Below are 14,619 nucleotides of genomic sequence, written 5' to 3' on the forward strand. Positions count from 1 at the left end.
GATACAAATTTTACTTCGAAACATCTCATAATGACAGGGAGAAGAACTTGGATTCTTGGAGCTAAGACACAGAAAGTTTCATAGAAGCTACAAAAATGGTGGTTTCAAAATTTTGTATACAATATAAATAACAGCCTAAGTATGGAAAACCTATCGACTGGCTAGTAGTCAATTCTTTGTTCACATCAACTCATGAAACATATTTTTCTTTGATTCTCTATAATATCTACATATGACCATATGTATATTTGTAAATATGTATATATTTACATATTATTTGTAAGTCAACAGTCATACTATGACTCACTAAGTCATGAATTTGAATATATTATCAAACTGTTATGTTCTATAATGACCATTCTGTGCAAAATGATTTGCAGAAGTGTCTAAATATTACAAATGCTGCCCCCCCCCCGAATAGTAGCCTGTCATTATAACAGCCTAAGCTAGATATGTACTATTTAGTGATTTGTATGTTAGTGAATACAAAAACCTACCATTTATGTGTTGCCCTGGAAGCCTTTTCTTAGAAAGTTTTGTTCAAGTAAAAACAGATTTTCTTTCTTATCCTTTCTCCTACATACCAGATATATCAGTCTATAATAGGAATTAACTAGAAAAGAGAAGTTTTACAAAACTAGCTCTTTATATATCTTATATGTCTGAAATTATATATCATCTCCTTCATTAGAATGTGAGCAGAGACTATGTTTTTACCTTACTTTGTATTTCCAGTGCTTAAGATGATGGCTGGCACATAGTAAGTGCTTAATGAATGCTTTCTAACTAGATGACTAACTTTTAAAAGCTAATAATTACTCTATGGTTGGTTTAATCCACTGAATTTGCCATTTGATTTTGCAGTTTTCTTTTCCATTGGGCATAGAAGAAAAACTTACAGAAATATAATTTCTAACACAATTTTTCTCCCCCTTAATAATTACATAGAATCAAATATCAAAATATTTTCTAAGATTTACATACTATCGTGCCAACAGTGCATAGAGAAATGAAACAACATTAGAAATATATATGCCCAGTAGGTGGGATGTTAATAAGAGAGAAGATACAGATTTATACATGAGAGAATCAGATAAAGAAAAGGAGGGTACCCTAGCTCTAGAGCTAGTAGGGAGGACCTGAAGAAGGTTTAAAAGAAAACAGTGAAATACGCACTATTGAACTATAGACAATGTACTTAAAACAACTTACAGGCATTCCCTGAAATCCTGGATCTCCCTTAGCTCCTGGAGCACCTGGGGATCCTGGCCAACCTGGATTTCCTTTTTCTCCTTTTTCTCCATCAAGTCCTGGGAGGCCAGGAGGGCCCATGGGTCCAGGAACACCTGAAAAAGGTTAAAAAGTATATAATCTTCCATAAATTTTACATAGTTGGGTGATGTCAGCACCTGCTATTTGTATATGGTTCCTTTCATGTCATTTCTACCCTTATACAAAATATTACAACGTCTGACTATATCAAAAAGTAGCCCTTTTATCACAAGCCCACCAAAAAACCAGGATAAGAGCTATGGGGAATAATTGGGCTATGGCCACATAAATATTTTAATGAAAACAGAAAGCCTGATTCTCAAAATTGCCTTTTCACTTCTTATAGCTCTCAACCTGATCTTCCTTTTTTTTTTCTTTTTTTCTTTCTTTTAACTGATCTTCCTAAAGAACAAATCCGATCATGTCACCTCTCCTAGTCAACAAATTCTGGTTATTTCTTATTACCTCCAGGATCAAATATACAATGGTTTTTGACCCCTTTGTGCCTTTACAATCTTCTTATATCTCACTGCATTCCATATTCTCTAAAATATAATAACACTGACCTCTTAGCTGTTTCTCTCACAAGTAACTCTATTATGGACTTGGTGCTTTTTCACTAGCTATTCCCCATATCTGCAATGAACTCCCTACTCATCTCTCCCTCTTGGTTCTCCAGGCTTCCTTCAAGACTCATCTAAAATTCCATCTTTTAGAAGTCTTTTCTCATCTCCCTTAGTGATAGTACTTATTTCTGACCTTATCTTTAAATTATCCTCTTATTTGTACTTAATTGGTTGCATATTATCTTCTTTAGTTGAGCTCTTTGAAAGAAGGGTCAGTTGTTATTTGCCTTTCTTTGTATTTCCAGCTCTTAACACAGACTCTGGCACACAGTAAATAATGTTTATTGATTTGACTATTTCACATTCACTGACACTAGATCTGTCACTTCTATAACATGTTGACAGACAAAAATGGTTATAATATCTTCAACCACAGTAAAGCTTGAAAAATCAATACAGCAGATGTCAAATATTCTGGAGACTGTTCTCATATTTCCTATCTTTCATTCTCTCTACTTTTACTCTTAATGAAATTTTAAGATTTTCTTCAATACCCTGCTATTTCTAACCTTAGCTCTAGCTCTAGTGTTGATGCTCTTAGTTCCACTATGAACAAAATATACTTCAACATCTACTTACCAGGTATGCCAGGTTGACCTTGTGGACCCCTGTCACCTTTAGGACCTTCTACTGCTCGACCAGGAACTCCAGGTAATCCTTGTTGTCCAGGGGGACCCGGAGGACCCATAAATCCTGGTTCTCCTTTGAGTCCAGGAATTCCTGGACTTCCCGCTGATCCTGGGAAACCCAATTCTCCCTTGGAACCTAAACAACAAGATAATTCATTAATAATGATACAATACAATACATGAATTAATTTTCTGGTTCAATTTATTAAACTTTTCATGTAGCATTTTTCTCATGATCTACCAGCATGCTGCCCAGGGGTAAACTCAGTGTAGGACTCCACTAAGTAAGCTGATATTCCACCAATTTTCTCTTTATTTTACACCATTCTAATTTCATTCCATAATCATCTCTAGAAAATAAGCACAGGATAATAAGAATTTGGGCATATTTCTCATTTTTTATGGTTGCATTTCTATAAAAAGATTACTGTGAATATTGGATTACTAGATCAATAAAAGTATCACTTCCAGAGAGGGGAAATCCTTCTGTTTATTTATAAATTGCATTCCTCCATATTTGCCTTCTAAAATTCTGAGATTATATCAACTATCTTAGATAATTTTTAAAATGCAACAGAATGAAATACCAAAATTACTGCCAAGCCAACTGTACTATTTGGTCCCCACTATCAAAAAAAAAAAAAACTGTAATGAAGAAAAAACACTATAGAAGCAATCTATTACAATTATCATATCTGATCAGTTGGATTCTCCTGTATAGCTCCAACTTACTACCAAAACAACAGCAGGGTGCCATATTAATTGCTCTATCCTGTAACTACTCAGTACTTCAATAGCCCTAAGAAGTATTTATTCAAAGATATCATTCTCTGATTTGGAGTGAGCTTGACTAAAGGAAAAAAGAGCAATGTAGTAAGTCCAAACCCAGGCTATCCTGTTAGTCCTAGTCTAGGGAATCCACAGGAGCAAAATCAATTGCTGCCCAAGATTCTAGCACACACCAGAGAGAGTAAAGGGCAAAAATTCTTTGGCTCTTGCAGTTTTCTTCTTCAAAATGTTACGAATTTCTTACCTCTATCATGAATATTTCCATATTTATCTAATCTGGTTTTAGGCATTTTAGTAAATACAATAAATAGTGAATGGGAATCTAGACAAATCATCCCACCTTCTGAACCTCAGTTTTCTCTTTTATAAAATGGGGATAACATATGCAATAAGGATCTTCCTCTTTAAGTGATAGGGAAGGAAGTACCTTGTAAGCTGTAGAGCATTATATAAATGTAAACTGTTACTATTACATGAACCTCCCTTCAGCTTCACAATTACTTAGAACCTATTATTTCACAATCACATCTCTGAATGCTATAGGTAACCACATCAACTTTTGTGTGTTTTGTCACTTGTATTTATTGGTATCTATGAAGATTGGGAATATTTTGAAAATCTTTTCTTTGTAACTTTAGCATGTTCCTTGTATAAGGAAGCCTCCTAAATATTATTTCTATAGTAGTATTTAAGTTTTGATTTGTAGTTTTTTTATTTAGAATGTTTTGTATAGGGGCAGCTAAGTAGTGCAATGTCCTAAACTCAGGACAACCCGAGTTCAAATCTGGCTTCAGAAACCTAACACTTTCTAGCTGTATGACTTTGGGCAAGTCACTTAACCCCAATTGCTTTAAGGGTTATCTTCATACAAATGAAGATATGCATATAATTCAAATATATAATATATTTAATATATATTCAAATATATAACTCAAAATTATATATTCATATACTCAGCGTTGTGTAAATACACATACACATATAATATTTTCCTGGCTAGTAGAGTTTATTAAACTAGTTTTTAAAAATAGAATCAGAGCTTCTAACAAATAACTGACAGCATTCCAATCTATAAATTAACATGCCTTGCAGAAAACTGTAAACAAACTACTTATCACTTATGTCCAATATGCTGCCAAAGTAATAGAAACTGACTAGGTAAGCCTTGCAGATTTCTTACTTCCAACTCTGCTGATATAATGTTCAGTGGCAATTAGTTTAAAAACTGGAATACATTCTAATAGCAGCTATTACCTTTTTCTCCTTTGGAACCTGGAAATCCTGGAAGTCCTCTTCCTGGAAGACCTATTTAGCAAACACTGAGAGTGAGAATCAAAGTTGTATTTTATTTTTTTAAAAATTCCTTAAATTAAAGGCTGGCAATAATATGCAAGTTGAGTTTAATGTACAGGACATTTATCAATGAATTAATTCCATCTGCTGGGTAAAATTCCTTATTCTACAATTTATTACAATTTATTTAACTCTTTGATTATGTATTTGAGATTCAATAGTATTAAATTATTTTGTGCTACTTGAAGTTGGCATAAAAGACAATATGAAGGGCATGTATGACTGGAAAAGGAGTTGGACCAACCTAATGAGAATGAAAAATAGCAGAGGGAAAGCCTAAAGGTATGCAGAGAACCAAAAAGTCTTCAGTATTTGGGTTGGAAGTTTTATGGAGAAATTATGGGAAGATATGGCCAAGAATAACATGGAAGCAGAAAGGAGAGAAAGTTTGGGATCTATAATTGCAAAAGGATTATCTGCCCCAATGATCAATCAAAATATCTAAAGAATTTAGAATTCTATATTTGTAATAGCTAATCATCTAAGCCCTTTCAGATAAGAGATGTAAAGACCTTTACCATGAATAATATATAGTGATTATTTTTATATCACTTTCAACTAAGATCCCAGAATCAGGATGTAGTTAAATTTGTATGAAAATTGGGGGAGAAATAAGAGAAAGAAAACCATTGGGATAAACTCAGTTTTAAAGGGGAAAAGATGAATAGGAAAAAAATGTTGGAGTCTAGACCACTATACCATTTCTTCTTCTTTTGAGCTTACTCCTGAAATCCTATAAATGTGTTTTAAAAATCTTAATTTGTGATCTGAAAACATCTGTCTTAAAATCTGCTAGACTGAGGGCTAATAGATGGAAGGTGTATTACAAATAATCCTGGTATTTGATAGACAACTGGGTAGACATATGTATCAGAATGTTTCAAATGAACAGAAAGGAAAAATTCAGGCACATACCTGGTTCACCCTTCTCACCAGCTGATCCTGGAATTCCATCACCACCTGGTTCACCTTTTTGACCACTTGGACCTGCTGGACCTGGAAGACCAGGCTGACCTAGCAGAGGAGGAGAAATATTCAAAACTCACTCTGAAGTTATACGATTTTTGCATCACTGACCTTAATCTCAAAGAAAATTAGCACTTGTTCTAGATCTTATAAAAGATACAATTCATATTTCCCTTTTCTCCATTCTGTCATGACTGCAAATAATCATTCGTCTTTCATCCCTGTTCCTCCTTCTATTTTTCTCTTCATTTCAGTGCAGTGTAGAAGGAAGCCTGGTGCCATGAATGGAAGACTGAATTTGTAGTCTCAAACCTTGCTTCTGGAACATTTTAGTTGTGTAAACCTGGACAAATCACTTAACCTTTCAATGTGCAAATACAATCTTTCTAAGAAATCTAGAAATTATAGAAAAATTTTTGATCTCCATTAATGACAATTTTTTCCATGTCAAGGAGTCCCTCACATCACTGAAATGGTAGGGCAAAACTTAGTGCCTTTGTAGATGCATATGGATCTTCAAAAAGTGATGAGGGTTCAGATAGCCAATGCTAAAGGTATAGCAAAATCTGAAGTTGAATGCACTAAGCTAGTGGGCAGTGTGAAAAAAAGTGATCTACATGTGAATCTTATTTGTGGCATTGATCACTCTTCAGTTTCCTCCTTGCCTCAGTTTTCTACCTATAAGATGAGGGAATTGCATTAAGGAACTGCTTAAGTCCTTTCAGGATTTGATATTTGATGTCCTTGGGGGTTCACTGAATAGAGCTCCATGGATCATATCAGGAAGACCTGAATTAAAAATCAGCTTCAGAAATTCAATAGCTCAATAACCCTGGATAAATTACTTAACCATTGTTTCCTTTTCCTCAACTATAAAATGGGATAATGATAATACCTTCCTCTCAGTATGTTGGGAGAATCAAATGAGATGACTATAAAGCACTTAAAACAGTGCCTAGAACACAAGCATTAATAAATGCTTGTTTCTTTCTTTCTTTGATTCTAAGTTATTTTTCAGGGAATTTGATGGCAACTAATGCAAGCTTTATGATAAACTTACACACAAATCTACACACAATTATAAAATTATCTATCGATATTGTCAGTACTAACTACACCCATTTTTAGGGGATATCCCTTCCAAGCTTGTTTTTTAGAGCCATTATCTACCTGCATCTCCTTTAACTCCAGGAACACCATCCAATCCAGGAAGTCCTTTGTCACCCTTCTCTCCAGGCATTCCAGGGCTCCCTAAAAATAAGAGACCTCTTTAATTTTGCTGACTTCTTGTTCATTTTAATCACCAGAGTCAGAAAGACAGCTTTCTTCCACTTACCTGGATAGCCTACATTCCCAGGTAATCCTCCAGGACCTGGAGGACCGGGCATTCCTGGCATCCCTGGGCTTCCTTTTTCTCCCTTTTCTCCAGGCCTTCCTGGGAAACCTGAAGGTCCAGTGTCTCCCTGTAAGTAAAAAAAAATGTACAAAATTTTAATTCACATTTGATGTTGGCAAATTCTGATGTTTTATTGAAAAGGCAGCTGCAGTGGAATTGGAAAATTGCCTGAATATTGCCTCTAAAGATGTCTGCTTATAGCTCAGGTCTGACTCTTCTAATGATAACTAGACTTTTTATGATGTAATAAGCTAGCCTAGTAGGTAGAATGACAGATTTGGAAGAACCTGAATTCAAATCTTGATGCAGAAATATACTAGTAATGTGAGGTATCAGGCAAGGTTCATCTAGCATCATTTTCTTTATCTGTAAAAACAAGGACAAAAAGGCCAACTATCCTGTGGGGATTTGAGAACCAAATTTTTACATTAATGTCAATTATAACTGTTCTTATTCTATGTTGTAAACAGCAGTGGATTAGGGCTCAGGAAATCTGGGTTCAAATCTTGACTTTGTCATTTACTAGCTGACTGACCCTAGGCCAGTAACTACACTATTCAGCCTCATCTGTCAAATGGAAAATTGTATTACACTGCCTACCTCAAAGTAGGTGTTTATGAGTAAAATGCTATCTAATTCTTAAAAACAATATGTAATTAGATATTATTATTGTCATCATTAAGATCATTAGATGTTAAATCATTAGGTAGTTTTATTTTCAAATGAAGAATCCATTTCTTTTGATAAGCAAGAGATGCATGAGGCACCTTAGGGGGGAAAAATGGATTACTCCTCGTCCATCTACTTTCACTCATTATGTATACCTCCATTTTATATGATATAAATGATTTTTTCTGTCTTCAAATAATGATTCTCCACTTGGTCATTAAACTATTATCAAAATTTCCAAAACTTTGTTTATATGGGTGAGAAAAAGTACTATACACTAAAATTTGTTTAATATAAAATAATCAAAGACTAGATATAATACAAAAAATGTTTATATCACGGGATTACTTTTTGCTGCAGGAAAAAAATACGCCATTAGAAAAAAAAATCTTTTTAGTATAAATTCTCCTAGTGATACTATGCTATACTATACATTTGACTATGCTATGATAAGACCTTCATGGGTTAAGGATAAAAACTAGACTTAGGATTTTATTGATATAAATAAGGATAAGGAATATAGATATAGGATATAAATAAGAATGTAGCTTCCAAATAATGAAGTTCCTTCTATCAACACATATTGGTACTTTACATCTTGAACTCTTTAAGAGTTAAAGTAACTCTCTAAGGTTATATGATAATAGAAAAATCATAATGAAAAGTAACTAGTGAAAACCACTGAAAAACTAAGGGTTTCTATGCATAGTAGAAGCAAGTAGACTATGGCATATTATCAGTTACACACACATGATCAGAATATTAAATATCACCAAGACTATCTAAGCCCAAAAAGAGGGAGATTAGATGGTTTGATTGTAATAGTAATAAATATCCATAAAGACCATAATAAAGACCTGCAATATATCAGCTAGATTTATGGATGGACATGGACAAATAGTAATATAACAAATACTTGTTTATTAGAATCTGAGAGATGTGATAGAAGGGAATGAGCCCTTAAATATGAGATGGTAAATACCTTTTCACCAGGAAGTCCAGGAGTCCCAATGCCTGGGCGACCTGCTTCTCCTTTCACTCCCTTTTCTCCTTTTAATCCTGGGAAGCCTGGGATACCTTGAGAACCTGGGATTCCCTGTGCTCCTTTTTCTCCAGGTGACCCTAAAAATACAAGCCAAAGGATCTTCACTTTTTAGTGAACCAATCCACAAATTTATTTTTTTAATTAAGAAGAAAAAACTTTGTTCCCAAGAATGAAGTACCAAGATGGTTACAGTAACATTTATTCAGGCTCACTGACAACAAAACTCAAAGGAAATTTAAGGAAATAATCTTGTTCATTTCCTTCCATTTTACAGATTAGAAAACTGATCTCAGAAAAGTCAAGGAACTATGCAAAATCCCATAAGTAAGAGAGTCTACTTGGAATGTCCCAAGCAATTCTCTAAATTCTGTAGAAGTTAAAGACTAATGAGAATAGCATAGTGGATAGAGTATTAAATTTGTCTCTATAAAAATCATTATGAACATGGTGTGCCTACACATCAAAGAGTGAAAAATGCTAATAAAATCATGGAGTTTGGAGAATTGGATGAGATGGTGGCTATCATGATGTAATTGAAAACTATAGTAAGGGTTAATCAAGTTCAAATTAATTGCAAACTTTCAATGGAAAGACAACAATTTCTTTGGAAATTGCATTATTCTATTTAATTTTTTGGCTTCAAGAAATAAGTCCCAATGTATTCAATTACACTTTAACATGAGTGATGCTGACTTTGTAAAAAGATTAAAGTAAATTAATTAATGAAAATATCATATTTTTGTGAATGTTAGTGTACTCTCTTCCTCTCCAGACTAGCTATGTGATTTCATTTGGCAGACTGGTCCATTCACAATTAAGTGTGTTTTATCATTCGCCATGAAGTAGAAACTTTCACAAAATCCCAATTTACCTGGCAAACCCATTCCACCAACAGAACCCTTTGGTCCTGGTAGTCCTGGAGCACCTGGAGATCCCCCAAGACCTTGATCACCTTTAGGACCTTTAAGAAAAAAGAGGGGAAAAAACATCAAATATTTTGCCCAAAAGTTATTTTAGAAACATTCACATACTACTTTGACATTAAATTACAAATATACATTAGAGCATTAAAATTTTGTCCTATACCTGGCTGTCCGGGAGTTCCTGCTTGTCCATCTTTCCCAGGTACTCCTGGAGTGCCAGGATCTCCTCTGGCTCCTTTATCTCCAATTGGCCCAGTTTGTCCTGAGTACCCCAAGTTATAAAAAAGAGAAAATGGCAAAGGTAGAGACAGAGACAGAAAGAGAGAATAAAACAGAATTTAATATGTATTGTCTACTATTTATAAAGCATTGTGCTAGGGGAAAAAAAGCAAAACACTAATCATTTGACTCCTCTGCAGTAGGCAACACTTAAAGAATCTAAGGTGCTTACCTGCACTGATAGAGGGAGTTTCCTTATTTTAGAGATTCAAGTATGAATGAAATCATAGGTCCAGTCCTTCCCTCTATCCTTTATAGTACTTAATTAAGAAATATTTTTCTTTGTTTTTAATTCCTCTGTTACAAAATAAAATTAAGGAAACAAAAAGGGGCAAAATCTCTATCTTACCTGTGCTTTTAAAAAAATTTCTCTGACATATTTTGCTCCTTATATTTACTCTGTCTTTCTGCTTCAAATGTGTTTCTTATAAACAACATATTGTAGGATCATGTTTTTTAATCTGCTCTGCTATCTGCTTCTGTTCTATGGGTGAGTTCATCACATTCATATTCACTGTTTTCCCTCTAACTTCCCCCCAACCCCATTTATTCTTTCCTCTCTTTTTCTCTCTCCTTTCACAAATGTTTTGTTTCTAACCACTTTCTCTTTCAATCTGCCCTCCCTCCTATTATTTCTCAAATTTTCTCTCCACTCTTACTTCTCTACAGAATAAGATACATTCCTATACCCAACTGAATGTATATGTTATTCTCTCTATGAGCCAAATCTAATTAAGAGAAAGTTTCAAACACTGCCTGCCATCACCACTCCTCCATCTTTCCCTCCAATGTAATAGCTTTCATAACTCTTAGAATGAGGTAAATTTTCTCACCTGATAATTTACCTCATTCTAACTCTTCCTTCCTTCTTCATCCAGGACAATCCTTTTTCTCACTTCTTAATTTCTCAATTTTTAATTTTTAAAGATATATTACCCCATCATAGTCACTTTATATTCATGCCATCTGTCTATTTATGCTCCTTCTAACTGCCTTAATAGTAGTAAACTTCTTAAGTATTCTTGTATTATCTTCCATATAGAAATGTAAATAGTTTAACCTTATTAATCTGTTATGTTTTGTTTTTCCTATTTATTTCTTTATGTGTCTCTTAAGCTTATATTTTAAAATTAAATTTTCTGTTCAGTTCTATTTTTTCATCAGGAATGCTTGAAAGTCATCTATTTTATTTAATATCAGTTTTTTCCCCTGAAGGATAATACTCAGTTTTATTCAGTAGGTGATAATAATTCTAGATCTTTTGCTCTTTGGAATCTTAATTCTAAGCCTTCCAATTCTTTCACATAGAAGCTGATAAATTTTGTATTATCCTAACTGGTTCCATGATATTTGAATTGTTTTTTTTTTGTTTGTTTGTTTTTTTAGCAGCTGGAAATATTTTTTTTCCTTGACCTGGATACTCTGGAATTTGGTTTTAATATTCCTGGTCATTTTCATTTTGGGATCTCTTCTAGGAGGTGATGAATTACTTCATAAAAATATCAGAACAGTTTTTCTTGGTCATTTTAAAAATATGATATTCAGATTCTTCTTTTGATCATGACTTACAAGTAGTCCAAAAATGCTTAAATTATCTCTTCTGGATCTATTTTCCAAGAAATAGTTTCGAATGAGATAATTAACATTTTTTCTGTTTTTTCATTCCTTTGATTTTGTTTGTATTTTATGGTTTCTTGATGTCTCATAAAACCATTAATTTCCACTTACCCAATTTTAATTTAAAAGAATTATTTTCTCCAGTGAGCTTTTATACCTATTTTTCTATTTGACCAATTCTAATTTTTGGGAGTTTTCTCCAATGAATTTCTATATATCTTTTTTTTTTCTGTTTTCTTTACCACATGGTTGATCTCTTTTCATGATTCTCTTACAAAACTTCATTTCTTATCCAAATTTTTCTATCGCTTTTCTTTTATTTTTGAGATTATTTTTGCTGTCTTCCAGGAGTGCTTTTTGGACCTAATTCAAACTGGCATTTTTCTTTGAGACTTTCATATAGCTATTTTGATACTGTGTCCTCTTCTGAGTTTGTGTTTTAATCTTCCATGTTAACACAATAATTTTCTAGAATCAGGACCTTTTTCTGCTTTTTCCTCATTTTTCTAGCCTATTTCTTGACTTTTAATTTTATGTTCTGCTCCTGGGTGCAGAGAGTACTGTCTTGAGCTTCTTATACCAGGTACTCTGGGCTACCAAAGGCATAGAGTCTGGCTATGGACCTCAACCAGGTGCCAGTGGTCTATGCCTGGGATATAGGGCATTGGTGGTGACCTATGCTACAAATGAGAGGTCTTGCTGATATTTACTTTAGCATAGGGCCTCACTTCTTCATTTGAATGGGGAACATGAAGCTTTACTGTTGGCCTGCCTGCACCAGCATGGGGTCTTCCTTTTGGCTTCTTCAGGCACTACCTGAGTTGGACAGCACTCCTTTTTTTGCACCAATGAGACAGACCTTTCCTGACAACTTTCTAAGTTGTCTTGGGGCTAGAAAATAGTTTTGCCTCAATTTTTATTGGTTCTCCTGCTACAGAATTTGTTTTGAGGCATTATTTTAGTCATTTAAAGGTGAATTTGGGAGACTTTCAGATGAGTTCTTGCCTTACTCTGCTATCTTGGCTCCAACTTTCCCAAAACTATATTTTAATAAGTTATGTAACATAACATCTAAAGGAAAAATTTTCTAAGGGATGAAAAAACTAAAAATATAAGATAATTACAACAGCACTTTTTCCTTTTAAGAAAATAACATTCTAAATAATAATTTTCTCTGAACAAAATTTGAAATATTGAAATTTCTGATAGAATAACACTTTAAAGAAAATATTCATTTGAGAAAATATATTTTGTACTAATGTCAGATAAGAGAAATTATATTTATTTTTGAAGACGAGCAAAACTAAAGTTGATGACAATATTAGCTAGTTAAGAGAGAGGGTAACACAGTCTATTTTTCTTGCAAAGACTTCAGAGACTCCTAAACAATTCTAAAAATTTCAGAAATGTTTAGTGCTACCTTATGATAAAAGTTTCACCTTAAATGTACATTTTTTTCTGGCTCAAAATGAATGAAAGAAATTTTACCCTTTTCTCCTTGATCTCCTTTCTGGCCCTTCATACTCTCCATGTCCACTTTATTCATTGATCCTGGCTGTCCAGGGAGACCAGCATCACCCTTATCACCTTTGAAACCTGGATCACCCCTGGGTCCTGTCGTACCTGGGAAACCTTGGTCACCTATAGAGAAAGAAGACAATACAAGAATTACAGTAAGGATGCTTCCTAGTGTTGAAAAGACACATACTTGTAGGCTATTCATCTGAAAACATGTGATATAAGTTTGCATTATATATTTAATTACTAAATAATTTAATTATTGTGACTCTTTCTGATACATTCTTTCCTATTCCATTGCTTTCACGTTTTCTTATGGCATAATGATTACCTCATATTCTCAAAATCTGTTTCAGTGGAGTACATCTGGCAAGTTTTAATATAAATGTCATCTAAAAACTAGTTAAGTTCACAGAATTGCCATGAATATTCTGGCCAAAGTAATTCATAAAAATTGCCCAATAAAGATATAAGGAAAATTGCAACATGTCAGTGAAACTTTGGATTTAATATAACTATATAATAACCAAGTTCTATAGGAGAAGTTGACCTAATAGAAATGCTTGAAGTTAGATTTTCTTTCTTTTACTTATTATTGACATATAAGACATTTATAGATTTGAGTTGGTTTATTAGTTTTTATGCCCTTTTCTAAAATATTCATATCATTAATTTCTATATCTAGCTTCTTAAAAGCTTACTAAATAAAATTTAGGGAACTATTGAAAGAGCATTTAACACAATTTTCTACTGCCCCAAATAGCTTTTTTGGGGGTAATCTTGAAAAAACACTTTTCCACTTGAAAACTGAATCTGTATTAAGAGAATGGGGAAAATCAAAAACATTATTTGAAAGAAAATGTATTTTGAATGGGGGGAAAAACACCTCATCTGTAAACTTCATAGCAAGCTAGAGGATTCTAAGAATTCCTTTTTTCAATGGCACATTTGAATAATCAGATACCAGAACATCACATAAATGCTCTTAAGAAACCCATCTTTTCTTAGTTCTACATGGCAGAGTTCAGTTGATTCTGTGTGCTCACTTTCCATACAAAATTCCTAATTGAATTATAAACTATTCCAGGTAATTGTTCTTCTTAAATTGTTCTCTTTAGCCACCACCACCACAGACACATATAGACACCACATATGCCTCTTAAAGGGAAATATTTCTCTTCTCTGCAGGGCCATCTCCAGTCATCCTGATCTATATCTGGACATTGGACCCAGATGGCTCCAGAGAAGAAACAAAGACTGGTGACCATGCACAGCCCTCTCTAACTCAAATACAATATACTTGCATCTCATGGCATCACATCCTTGGTGTCATGGTTATCTTCAAGAACAAAGGACAAACAACAAAACACCAAAATTTTTCCTTGCTAAGATATAGTAGATGGGATTCTTATGCTGGGCAAAGATGCTCAATCTTGATGATCCCTGGAAGTCACTTAAGACTCTGTGAATCTATGAAAATACAGTTATTCCTTCAATATCACTGTTTAGGGGGACAAGCACCCCCATGATCTGGAAA

At 33.8% G+C, this 14,619-nt stretch overlaps 1 protein-coding gene across 1 annotated transcript in view; it reads right to left on the bottom strand.

Moving 5' to 3' along the window:
• COL4A1 (collagen type IV alpha 1 chain) overlaps positions 1-14,619 on the bottom strand; it is a 193,773-nt gene that overhangs the window by 27,061 nt on the left and 152,093 nt on the right. The window contains exons 34-43 of the mRNA XM_051984186.1: positions 13,053-13,205; positions 9,832-9,930; positions 9,617-9,706; positions 8,683-8,822; positions 6,972-7,098; positions 6,806-6,886; positions 5,585-5,683; positions 4,571-4,621; positions 2,478-2,663; positions 1,213-1,346 (exon numbers count right to left, since the gene is read on the bottom strand). Coding sequence (XP_051840146.1) covers positions 1,213-1,346; positions 2,478-2,663; positions 4,571-4,621; positions 5,585-5,683; positions 6,806-6,886; positions 6,972-7,098; positions 8,683-8,822; positions 9,617-9,706; positions 9,832-9,930; positions 13,053-13,205 — 1,160 coding nt within the window. The remainder of the gene's footprint in view (positions 1-1,212; positions 1,347-2,477; positions 2,664-4,570; positions 4,622-5,584; positions 5,684-6,805; positions 6,887-6,971; positions 7,099-8,682; positions 8,823-9,616; positions 9,707-9,831; positions 9,931-13,052; positions 13,206-14,619) is intronic.

The sequence above is a fragment of the Antechinus flavipes genome, chromosome 3 (genome assembly GCF_016432865.1).
Source record: "Antechinus flavipes isolate AdamAnt ecotype Samford, QLD, Australia chromosome 3, AdamAnt_v2, whole genome shotgun sequence".
NCBI lineage: Eukaryota > Metazoa > Chordata > Mammalia > Dasyuromorphia > Dasyuridae > Antechinus > Antechinus flavipes.